The sequence below is a fragment of the Oryctolagus cuniculus genome, chromosome 2 (assembly GCF_964237555.1).
Source record: "Oryctolagus cuniculus chromosome 2, mOryCun1.1, whole genome shotgun sequence".
In the NCBI taxonomy this organism is placed as follows: domain Eukaryota; kingdom Metazoa; phylum Chordata; class Mammalia; order Lagomorpha; family Leporidae; genus Oryctolagus; species Oryctolagus cuniculus.
Genome location: NC_091433.1, coordinates 192594156 through 192606419, shown reverse-complemented (window position 1 = coordinate 192606419; position 12264 = coordinate 192594156). Strand labels below are relative to the sequence as shown.

The following is a 12264-nucleotide window of genomic DNA, read 5'->3' as shown; positions in this document are numbered from 1 at the left end:
ATCCTCAATGGACACAGGCGCACACACGCTGGCTGACCCCACCGCGCACGCGCGCTCAGTCTTCTGTTCCAGGCTCCACGAGCCTCCTCACCTGCACTGGACGCCCTGCTTCAAGGTGCAGTCGCTGTTGCAGCACGAGTCGCTGCTGAGGTGCATGATGCCGGGGTCGCACTCCTCCCCCTCGTCCACCCTGGAGTTCCCGCACACCTTGTTGCTGCGCTCCTGGAAGCACTCCTGGGCCTTACTCTCGATGGTCTTATAGATGGACTGCTTGCTGCAGTTTGAGAACAGCTGAAGAGAAAAAGGGCCCCAGTAACCAACACGTCACTTTTCTTCTCTAGGGACACACGGTTCATGCAACATGACCAGCGGTGACACCCCGGAGCCACGGCCGAGCCACCAGCTGCCCCCAGTGCCCTCCTGTGGACCGAATGTCACTCTCCACAGGCTGCTGAGTAGCTGGCACACGCAGTCAAGTGCACAAACACGGAGACCAAACGTCTCCGCCACTGCCACTGCCAGGGACAAGGCCCGGCCTAAAGCACAACTGTGAACTCCACCAGACGTGACGCTCCCTGCGGCCGCACGCACGTCCCCCTCACCCCGGTGTTGACAGGAGAACTAGGGAGAAACTGCCCTCAGACAGACTGATCCAGGGCTGCAGAAGGGGCCCGTTCTGGCTCACCCCCTTCCCTTCCCCTGGCTACCATGAGCCGGATGATCCGTGTTTAAAGGTTTTTAGCTGTCTGGAGCCAGTTCCATGCCACGGCACAGCGGGTAAAGCCACCGCCTGCAATGCAAGCATCCTACATGGGCACTGTTCAAGTCCTGGGTGCTCCACTTCTGATCCAGCTCCCTGCTAACAGCCTGGGAAGAGCAGCGGAAGATGGCCCAATTGTGTGGGTCCCTGCGAGGGGCAATGCTGGCTCCAGGAGTTGGGTCCCTATCACTCACGGGGCAGCCTGGAAGGAATTCCTGGCTTCCACCTTCTGTCTGGCCCAGTCCCAGCAGCACTTGGGAGGAGAACCAGTGGACAGGAGCGCTCGCTTACTCTCCCTCTCTGCCTCTCAAATCAATGTGATTCTTAGAAAATAACTAAAGATGTCCTCAGGACAAAATAAACTCATCCCTGATGATTTAGACCAGCGGCTCCAGAAACAACCAGCTTCACCAGGCTCCCTGCTCATCCCAGGGAAACCCGCCTGGAAAGACTCGCAGCAGGACGGCAGCCACATGCATGTCGCCCCGAGAGTCTGACCACAGCCTCAGAGCCACGGGGCAGGGGACAGGTCGCCTGCAGGCCCCACACCACACGGCAGCCGTCAACCACAGGTGGCGATTTAACTGTTCCCCTAGTCACGTATTTTCCACTAAAAAAGAGAAACCATGTTTATTTATTTGAGAGGCAGAGCAACAGAGAGAGGGGAGGCACAGAGGAAGATCCTCCTCCACGGATTCGCCTCATAAACAGAGCAGCCAGGGGCTAGGCAGGCTGAAGTCGGGAACGAGGAGCTGCCGAGTTCCCCACACGGGACGCAGGGACGCAAGCACCTGAGCCATCTCCCACTGCCTTCCCAGGCTCATCAGCAGAGAGCTGGATCAGAAGTGGAGTCATCAGCGAACCAGCACTGTGATATGGGACAGGGGTGCCCAAGTGGCCATTCAATCTACTGTGCCACAACACTGGCACATTTTTCTTTTTTTTTTTTCTTTCTTTTTTTTTTGACAGGCAGAGTGGACAGTGAGAGAGAGAGAGACAGAGAAAAAGGTCTTCCTTTGCCGTTGGTTCACCCTCCAATGGCCGCCACGGCCGGCGCGCTGCAGCCGGCGCACCGCGCTGATCCGATGGCAGGAGCCAGGAGCCAGGTGCTTTTCCTGGTCTCCCATGGGGTGCAGGGCCCAAGCACTTGGGCCATCCTCCACTGCACTCCCTGGCCACAGCAGAGGGCTGGCCTGGAAGAGGGGCAACCGGGACAGAATCCGGCGCCCCGACCGGGACTAGAACCCGGTGTGCCAGCGCCGCTAGGCGGAGGATTAGCCTAGTGAGCCGCGGCGCCGGCCTCATTTTTCCTCTTTTTATTACAGGAATGCGCAAATGTCTGTAAAGTGGACAGGAAGGCAGGTCAGCAACCTCAGGCCACTCGCCAGTTTCAACAGTCACCACTCACTGCTTCACGGTCCGTGCGTATCGTCACCATTTCACCTGGATTCCCACAGTAGTTGTGTGCTTTCTGAGTTTTATTAAGGCTTACCTTTTCTCATTTTAATGATTATTGCTTAAAAATTTATTTACTGGGGTAGGTGCTGTGGTGTAATTGGTACCTGTGGTGCCGGCATCCCACATGGGCACCAGTTCAAGTCCCGGCTTGAATCCAGCTCCCTGCCAGTATGCTTGGGAAAGCAGCAGAAGATCCGCAGGTGCTTGGGCCCACACCCACGTGGGGGACCTGGATGAAGCTCCTAGTTCTTACCTGGCTCAGCACTGGACATTGCAGCCATTTGGGGAATAAAGCAGTGGATGGTAGACCTCGCTCTGTCTCCCCCCCTCTATAGGTCTGCTTTTCTTTCTTTTTTTTTTTTTTTTGTTTCTTTGGCTTTTTTTTTTTTTTTTTAAGATTTATTTTATTTATTTGAAAGACAGTGGCCGGCGCCGCGGCTCACTAGGCTAATCCTCCGCCTAGCGGCGCTGGCACACCGGGTTCTAGTCCCGGTCGGGGCGCCGGATTCTGTCCCGGTTGCCCCTCTTCCAGGCCAGCTTTCTGCTGTGGCCAGGGAGTGCAGTGGAGGATGGCCCAAGTGCTTGGGCCCTGCACCCCATGGGAGACCAGGAAAAGCACCTGGCTCCTGGCTCCTGCCATCGGATCAGCGCGGTGCGCCGGCCGGCCGCAGCGCGCCAGCCGCGGCGGCCATTGGAGGGTGAACCAACGGCAAAGGAAGACCTTTCTCTCTGTCTCTCTCTCTCACTGTCCACTCTGCCTGTCAAAAAAAAAAAAAAAAAAACAGACAGACAGTTACAGCAAGAGGTAGAGACAGAGAGAGGTCTTCCATCCACTGATTCGCTCCCCAGATGGCCACAATGGCCAGAGCTGTGCAGATCCAAAGCCAGGAGCTTCTTCCAGGTCTCCTATGTGGGTGCAGGGGCTCAAGGACTTGGGCCACCTTCTGCTGCTATTCCAGCCCATAGCAGAGAGCTGGATCGGAAGAGAAGCAGCCAGGACTTGAACCAGTGCCCGTATGGGATGCCAGCACTTCAGGCCGCGGCATTCACCCACTCTGCCTCAGTGGCGGCCCCAGGTCTGCCTATCAAATAAATACAAAAAATCTTTAAAAAATACAAAAAAAGAAAGATTTATTTATTTATTTGAAAGAGAAAGAAAGAGAGAGAATCTTCCATTTAGTGGTTCACTCCCCAAACCCCCTCAATAGCCAGGGCTGGGCTAGGCCAGGGTGGCAGGGGCCCAGGCACTTGAGCAATGATCTGCTGCCTACCATGCGTTAGCAGGGAGCTGGACTGGAAGTGGGGAGCTGCAACCTGAACCAGCACTCAGATACAGGATGTAGGCATCAGAAGAGGTGGCTTAACCCACTGTGCCACAACATCCAAACTTCAAGTAGTGTACTTCATCAGAACTCAGCAGTAACTTGGTTCATGTGTCTATTCAACAAATATGTATCATGTTCCAGGTACTCCTGCCGGCGCTGGAGACAGAGGTGCAAACAAGACAGACAAGCGCCTTCCCCACACGAGGCCTGTCATCTGGCAAACAGCTTGTGTTTTATTGTAAAAGTTAATGAAAATATGCAAACTGTGAAGTACTGTAGAGCTACATTGAATAACAACTTATAAATGACTAGAAGTTTTTAATACAAGCGTGAGTCAGCAAAACCCTCAAGCCTAGAGTTGACAGGAGTCGTTATTACAGCCCAGGCCTACAGCTCTGGGGGGCCGCGCTTAGTGTCAGGGTGCTTTGTGACCTGCAGCTCCATCCCTCTGAGCGCTCATCACGATGTCACTGTCTCCGCCCTTCCCGACAGCACCGAGCCCCAGCGGGCATACCTTGTTGTTCTCATGGTCCCCACTCACAGCGATGGGGTACATGACATACTTTCCACCCTGGTCCTCGTTCGGAGCACATTCTGCCAGACCATCAGGATCGTGCTCTGCTCCAAAGTTGTGTCCCAGCTCATGAGTTGTAACCAGGTCGGCCTCCTTACAGGTGATACAAAGAAAACATTAGCTCCCACCTTCAACCAGCTGCACTGGCCAGCGGGGCCTGTGCTCTTATCTTCAGTCACATGAACAGAAGAGTAACAAGCAATCAAAATTTCTTCTACAATTACAGAAACTAAGCAGAGTACATGGCCTTCTATTTAGTTCAGGATGAGCATCCTTTAACCAGAGTGTTGGGACCAGAAGAGTTCAGGATATGGGATTTTTTTTTTTAAATTCTGGAATATGTGTATTACATAATGATATATCTTGGTCTAAACACAAAATCCATTTATGTTTCATATACACCTTAAACACACAGAGTAACTTTACACCAATGCTTTAAATGTATGCATGAACAAGGTTTCACAGTATGGATTTTCTGCTTGTTCATCTCCAAAAACTTCTGAATTTTGGTACATTCAGATTTCAAATTTTCAGATTAAGGGTGTGTGTGCAGCCTGTACAATTAAAGTACTATAAAGGTTTACTTAAATCAATTTTAGAGAAATAGAACTTACAAGATGTACTAGAATATTCATAATAAAGCCCCAGACACTGGACATTCCAAGCCTGCAGCGTGGTGTGGATAAACAACAGCTCACCGCAGTGAGCTGCCGACGCTCCCACCTGTGCCTCCTCCAGGGCCCGCGTCGGTGCGGCCCCCTCCCAACTACAGCTGCGCTGCAGGACCAGGAGGTGAGGCGCCCGGAGCAGCTGCCGGACGGGGCGCCAGGAGCGGCTCCCAGAAAACCACCAAGGCAGACAGGCGGATTTATCCTCCTCGGTATACTTCTCTTTAACTTTCATATTTCTCATTAAAAATCATGTATTTTTTAAAAGTACATATTATTTCTTTTAAAGATATTTAAGTATACTGTAAAAGAGGCTGTAATACAAAAATTCCAAATTTATCCTTTTTAAAAAGAACTTACCTTTGTAAGGATGGTTTTACCATAATTTTTGGTGCTGGTCAAACCACTGTTCAAATAGATATTTTTCTTCCCCACTGGACTATAATAAGCTAAAGGCAAAAGGAAAAGCAGCAAACCGTTTAATGCCGATGTCAGTGTGCCTACTCCAGCACCGTGAGCACATAAACGGAAAGCCTTACCCTTTGGACAAACACCTCCATGACTGTTTGCTCGGGGAGAACCGACGTAAGCCAGTCCTAGAGTTCCCATATCAAAATCCTGGTAAGTGAAAAGGTGCGCCAGGCAGACTTTAGACGCTTCTTCAGCAATATCAAAGCTAAATTGCTTTAAAAAAAAAAAAAGGCATTTCTGCATTAGGCTGACATGTACAGCAGTGTTCCCACTGAAGAACGGCGCCAGGCCTGGAGTTCCGCACCAGCGAGCACAACCCTGAACAGAGGTGCTTCTCCCAGGAGCTCTCCCAGCTGCACAAGGAACAGCAGAGCCTGCCATCTGACGGCCGCACAAAGGCCGCGCGCGGAGGCCCGGCCAGCTGTTCAGACCCACTCCCTGCTCCCGCCAAGGCCGTCCTGAGCCCACCCAGCCCGACTCTGGCAATCTTTCAATTCTGCAAGGGGGTCACAGCACCCAGGCCAAAACAGATCCCGCAAAAGTACTTCGGGAGTACAACTGGAGGGGCTGGCGCTGTGGCGCAGAGGGTTGACACCCTGGCCTGAGGCATCAGCATCCCATATGGGCGCTGGTTCAAGTCCCAGCTGCTCCACTTCCAATATCCAGCTCTCTGCTATGGCCCAGGAAAGCAGTGGAAGATGGCCAAAGTGGGAGATCTGGAAGAAGCTCCTGGCTCCTGGCTTTGGACTGGCGCAGCTCTGGCCTTTGCAGCCAACGGGGGAGTGAACCAGCGGATGGAAAACCTCTCTCTCTCTCTGCCACTCTGTCTTTTGAATAAATAAATCAATCTTAAACTTTATGACATACAGGTGTTACAAACACAAACTTATAGGAAAACTTATACATCTGCTTTTATGCTACTAAAATAAAAAGTTTAAATCCCTTTAAATCAACACTGTCGGTTCATGAAGATTTTTTCCCCTTAATTTAAAAGGGCTTCACATTATCACTTTAAGATCTCCACCAGAGCAATCCAGAGACTCCCAGTTAAAACGCCTTGATTTTTAAAATACTGAAATGGGAGGTCAGAAACTCCTACATGAGGGATGCCATGTGGCCACCCTGGGATTTTGGGAGTTCTGTGGTGACAGGAAGAGGCCTCAGGAATCTGCTAGGAGCCTTAGGGAAGAGCAGTGGAGAGGAGCACACAGGCAGCTCTCCGTGCTGGCGCCTCCCCTGACGGGGTCAGCTGGAGGCCAGGGGAAAGCAGAGCAGCGTGGTGGTCCCGCGGGTCTGGGAGTCGGGCGGGGCTGAGGAACCACTCGGGAGCAGTGGTCTAACCCTGCTCCTCCAGGCTGCCCTGTGCCCCTCTGAACTCACACTCACCTCAGGACACCACCTTTGGAGCCAGGCCCTGCAAATAGCTAACTGAGGTGATTAAGAGCATCGTGGGGGGCCCTAATCTGCTAGGACTGACACCTGCTGTGCAGGAGAGAGCACAGGGACACAGGGAGACCCTGAGAAGACAGAGGGGAGGGAGCTGCTACAAGCCAAGGCGAGAAGCCAGAGGAAACCAATTCTGCCAACACCCTGAGCCTGGACTTGGGGCCTCCAGAACAGCGAGAAGTGAACACATGGTGTTGGAGCCCCAGTCTGCGGCACTTTGTCACGGCAGCCCGAGCCAACCAACAAACACCAGCCGGCGGCTTTACGAGACTAACGGTGCCATCTCCAGCTACCTCCGAGCGCTGGCAGATCAAATCAGATCAGGTGTGTCAGAGTGTCACACAAACTACTACAGACAGCATGGTTCTCAATCTGGATAAAGAATTCACAGTACAGGAGGCAGCAAGCCACTGTCCACAGTGCCGCCATCCCACATGGGCACTGGTTTGAGTCCTGGCTGCTCTACTTCCAATCCAGCTCCCTGCTAATATACTTGGGAAAAACAGTGGAGGATGGCCCAAGTGCTTGAGCCCCTGCACCCACACGGGAGACCTGGATGAAGCTCCTCACTCTGGCCTGGCCCAGACCTGGTACCGTGGCAATATGGGAGTGAACCAGCAGAGGGAAGATCTGTCTCTCCCTGTCTCTAATTCTGACTTTCAAACAAATAAATAAATCTTTAAAAAAAAAAAAAAGAATTGATAATACACTTTAATTCCATTCAAGCTTTGGAAACTTGCCTCTGGCCTTTTGAGACCTTAAACACAAAATCTAGATGAGTCAGACTCTGCCTGGACGAACCCATGGAAACTCTGAGATAAATAACAAGCTCTGTCTAACCAGCTAAATTTGTGCTGATTTGCTAGTACCACAACAGGAAACGAATACATTTTCCAATACATCAAGAGACAGACGCCATCACTTCACAAAAGTAATTTCACAACAAAGCAACATTAAGTTAGCTATCTTTACATTAATACTGGAATGAAAACACAAAAACTTTAAACCTTACTTCCAGTTGCCCAAGTTATGTTTCTACTGTCCAATACATACTCATAGCCTGTTTGATAATTATTGCCTTAAAAGATCCACTAGGGGGCTGGTGCTGTGGCGTGGCAAGTAAGGCTGCTGCCTGCAGTGCCAGCATCCAATATGGGTGCCAGTTCGAGTCCCGGCTGCTCCACTTCTGATCCAGCTCTCTGCCATGGTCTGGGAGACCCAGAAAAAGCTCCTGGCTCCTGACTTTGGAGGGGCCCAGCTCCAGCTGTGGCAGATGTTTCTGGGCAGTGAATCCATGGACAGACAGAAGATCTCTCCTGTCTCTCACTCTGCCTTTCAAACAATTAAATAAAACGAGAGAGAGAGAGAGAAACCCTGCTTTGTAACCTTTCCCCCGTATTTCTGCCAGCTGACATCTGTGCTGCTACAGAGGACGGGGCAGCTGTTGGTCAGTGGGGGTGGATGGTCAGTGGAGGTGCCTGTATGAATGCAGATGCGATCCATGTTAGAAATCAAAGTGGTGAGCCAGCACTGTGGCGCAGGAGGTTAAGCCGCCATCCCATATGGCGCTAGTTCAAGTACTGGCTGCTCCACTTCCGATCCAGGTCCTACTAATGCACCTGGGAAAGCAGTGGAGGATGCCCCAAGTGCTTGGGCCTCAGCAACCAGAAGCAGCTCCTGATTTGGTCTGGCCCAGCCCTGGCCGTTGCGACCATTTGAGGAGTGAATCAGGATGCAGGACCTGTCTCTCTGTCTCTCCTCTCTTTGGAACCCTGACTTTCAAATACTAAATAAATCTTTAAACAAATGAACAAACAAATGTAAATAAAAGAAATCAAAGTGTTGTGAGCAGCATCACATCCAGGATTCTACAACCTACCTCCAGCAACATCTTCACATCCCAAGCATCCTTTTCTTCGTTTGGGAAACTTTTTGCCATGTTATAGTGCCGTTCACCAGGTTTCACCTCTTGCGGAGACTTGAGAATGCGAATCTATACTTGAAGAGATAACACACTTAGAACGCTTATGAAAAAAGTCACAGGACTCTGAATACTGGATTGTTTTATCTGATCAAAACAAAAAGACCATCTCCCATTTTAGAAAAAAGTTTCGGAACTCAAAATTCCATAGATTATCAGCACTAAGAGCCAATGTTTAAAACAAACTGAAAGCACATGGTATGGAAAACACAGGCATCAGTGAGTTACTTATAAAGGTATAAATGTATTACATCTTCATATCCTCTCCATTTACGTGGAAAAAAATTAGAATTTGGATTACATTAGCCTCAAATATTTACTACCACCACAGTCTACAATCTAGAAATGAATAATGACAAGAATTCTATCACTTCGTGCACCACAGAAATCAAGGATTATGAATAGGGGCTTCTCGTTCATGCATTTCAGACAAATTTGTAGTAAACTTAAGAAAAAAAAAGTAATCAGCTTCACATTAGCGAGTTCGGGACAAAGGCAGCAGCTGCACGGAGTTCAGGGGTTCCGAGGTCTCTCTCCTGCTCTCCTGTCTGCAGGGCCGTTCTGGTCTGCCCTGCCACCCAGTGATAAGCTTGCTGGGGCAGGCTCTGCAGCTTTCAGGGCGGGTGCTCAAGGCCATCCTGGGAGGAACTACCTGGAGCCCCTCAAGACTGCACATCCTGACCCATCCTCCAATTCATCTCTGAGCAGCTGTAAAGGAGCTGAAGGTCTCATCTCCTAAATCACTCCCAGGTTTGCAACGGGCCCCAAGTTCCTAAGGCAAAAAAGGACTTTCAGTGGTCCCCTTAAACCTGAACATGATGCAGATACTTTAAGAGTGGGACAGACTTCTATGCATCAACATGGAATAATCTCCAATCAACTGTGGGATGAGAAAGCAAGATGGAAAAGCACACAGCACACTGCCACTGGGTCACAGATTCCACAGACACAACAGTGCAAGCACACAACATGTCTGCCAAGACGCACAGAGCTAGTGACTGGATGGCTCTGGAGAAAGGGACTGGTTTGATGAAGGACAAAGACTGAGGAGACTTACTTTTCACTGCTTTTTTGCACCATGTCTATATTACCTATCAAATGATAACTTTAAAAAGAAAATGCAAAACGGTAAAAGAGAATGGAAAAGGGAAAAATAATTCTTAGCTTTATGCAAGTACCATCAAAGTTTAACATTTCTGAGTATGGTGCATGATTAAAAACCTCTTTCTTTGACCTCTAAATTCTATATTACAGTACAGAACTGGAAAAATAGGGTTTAATACAAATAGATTGAAAAAACATATAATTTACAGATCAAAATGTCTAAATTTTGTTCAAAGCAATAATCAATTTCAAAAGTAACTAGTCAGCAATTTGGGACGATTTTACTATAGATATTATCAAGATGATATTATTATTTCATTGCTAGACAAGCTATGAACAGATTACAAGGAAACCAGGATATTCAGGGAAAGAGACTTAACAGTCAGCATATGTAAGGGTCTTCCACAGTATATTTAGTAAATGTTCTAAGGATTCAACGACGCATGCGAGGAGTTCAATTAAAACTGCATGCATAATCTGAGAAAATGAACCGCACTAGAGGGATAAAAGAACGGAAAGGAGAGAACACAGCAGCACAAAAGGACTTAAAACAGGCTCAGACAACCAACTCCATAATCTATGAAAACACTGCACAACTTACCAGAAAAACATTGCTGGCATTTGAGAATATTTACGATTAATGTTGAAGACAAGCTGGGTTCTGAATACAAGTGACAAATATTTCCACTGCATAACTTCCCTGGGTAACATAAGCCATATCTATTGATAAGTACCTGTTCTATCTGTATTCCATAACCTTTAAATCCCGCATTGTCCCATGAAGTGTTCCGATAGATATCATCAACTCTGTCAATTAGCTCTATCTGTGTATAAAAGAAAGAGATATTATGTATTATTATGCATTTACCATTCTGCAATGTAACATGAAATCTACAGTGAAAAAAAAAATCAGTTCAGAGAAAATGTCATTGGCAAAAGTACCTAACTATAAAAATTATCATTAACATATTAACCTTTATCACTGATATCATGAAAAAAGAAATTATTGCTAGCCCCAAGCTTAAAAATAAATGTTACCAGAAAAAAAACAAAGGTACAGATCACCTCAGATAAAGCCTGGGTAACAACTACATCTGAGACCAAGACTCCCATTAACAGACTTCTTAATTTACTTTTTATCATTCTTTTATACGATATTTATTTTTATTTATTTGAAAGGCAGAGCAAGAGAGAGGGAGAGAGAACGAGGAAGCAGGCCAGATGAGAAAAGCTGGGACTTGAACCCGAACTCTGATACGGGAGTCACTTGTCACACGCAGCAGCTTACCCTGCATCACCACGACAGGGTATTCTAAAGATTTATTTATTTATTTATTTCAAAGAGCATCAGAGACAGAGTGGGCAAGGCAGAGGGAGAAACAGACAGCCTGCCCTCCAATCCACTGGTCACTCCCCAGATGCCCACAGTGGCTCGGGCTGAGCCAGGGAACTCCATCCAGGTCTCCCACGCAGGTAACAGGCACGTGGACCCCTCAGCCGTTCTGCGCTGCCTCCGAAGGCTCACATCAGAAGGAAGCTGAACCGGAAGCGGGACAGCCAGAACTGGAATGTGAGACCTGGGCTTCCACGTGGCGACTCAGCCGCTGTGTCACTCACCCCTTTACTCTCTCCCTTAGCAGGGACCTCAGAGTCCTGCCCCAGAAACCAGGGGCAGTGACAGCAACCACAAACGACTCCCTCCCCCGCCCAGCACAGTCCAACACTGAGGAACAGGTGAACAGAGGCCCAGAGGAAGGAGGTACATTGCACTCTCCCTCCTGCTCCTGCTCGGACTCGGGAAGACTCAGGGAGGAAGGACAGGATCATCACCCTGCCTGAGGGAAAAACTAAATGCTGGGGCCAGCCCCGTGGCATGGCGGGTGAAGCAACTGCCTGCGGTGCCGGCATCCCACACGGGCGGCTGGTTTCGGTCCCAGCTGTTCCACTTCGGATTCCAACTCTCTGCTATGGCCTGGGAAGGCAGTGGAAGATGGCCCAAGTCCTCGGGCCCCTGCACCCGCATGGGAGACCCGGAAGTCATCCATGGCTCCTGGCTTCCTACCAGCACAGGTACAGCCGTAGCGGCCATCTAGGGAATGAACTAGCGGATCAAGGACCGATCTCTTTCTCTCTCTGCTTTTCTGTAACTCTGCCTTTGAAATAAATAAATCTTTAAAAAAATTAAACATCAATTAATTATCTTTTCCTCAAAGAATATTCTACTCAAACATGTGTTCACAAACTGGTTGCAGCAGCTGTGAAGCAGGTTACAGGTCTCAGAAGATGTTTCTTGTTTTTATTTAACCATAACAAATGTAGTTTTTTTAAAGTTTTACTTATTTGAAAGTGTTACAGAGAGAGGTAGAAGCAGAGTCAGAGGTCTGCCACCCACACAGGAGACCAGGCCTGAGGTCCCATGTCCATGCTGTCGGCCTGTTAACCCCAGACCTTGTGAGCGTCTGCAGAATGATCAGAGG

At 49.0% G+C, this 12264-nt stretch overlaps 1 protein-coding gene across 5 annotated transcripts in view; it reads right to left on the bottom strand.

Annotated features, from left to right (window-relative positions):
* Positions 1-12264, bottom strand: part of ADAM17 (ADAM metallopeptidase domain 17) — a 55885-nt gene that overhangs the window by 9368 nt on the left and 34253 nt on the right. For 4 of the 5 annotated variants that reach the window (XM_002722480.5, XM_070069465.1, XM_070069466.1 and 1 more), the window contains 6 exons: positions 10522-10611; positions 8582-8695; positions 5325-5469; positions 5146-5234; positions 4058-4210; positions 92-291 (listed from right to left, as the gene is read on the bottom strand). In XM_002722480.5, the coding sequence (XP_002722526.1) occupies positions 92-291; positions 4058-4210; positions 5146-5234; positions 5325-5469; positions 8582-8695; positions 10522-10611 (791 nt within the window). Of the gene's footprint in view, positions 1-91; positions 292-4057; positions 4211-5145; positions 5235-5324; positions 5470-8581; positions 8701-10521; positions 10612-12264 lie in introns of those variants that run through there. The other variant, XM_051833317.2, reaches the window with a different exon arrangement.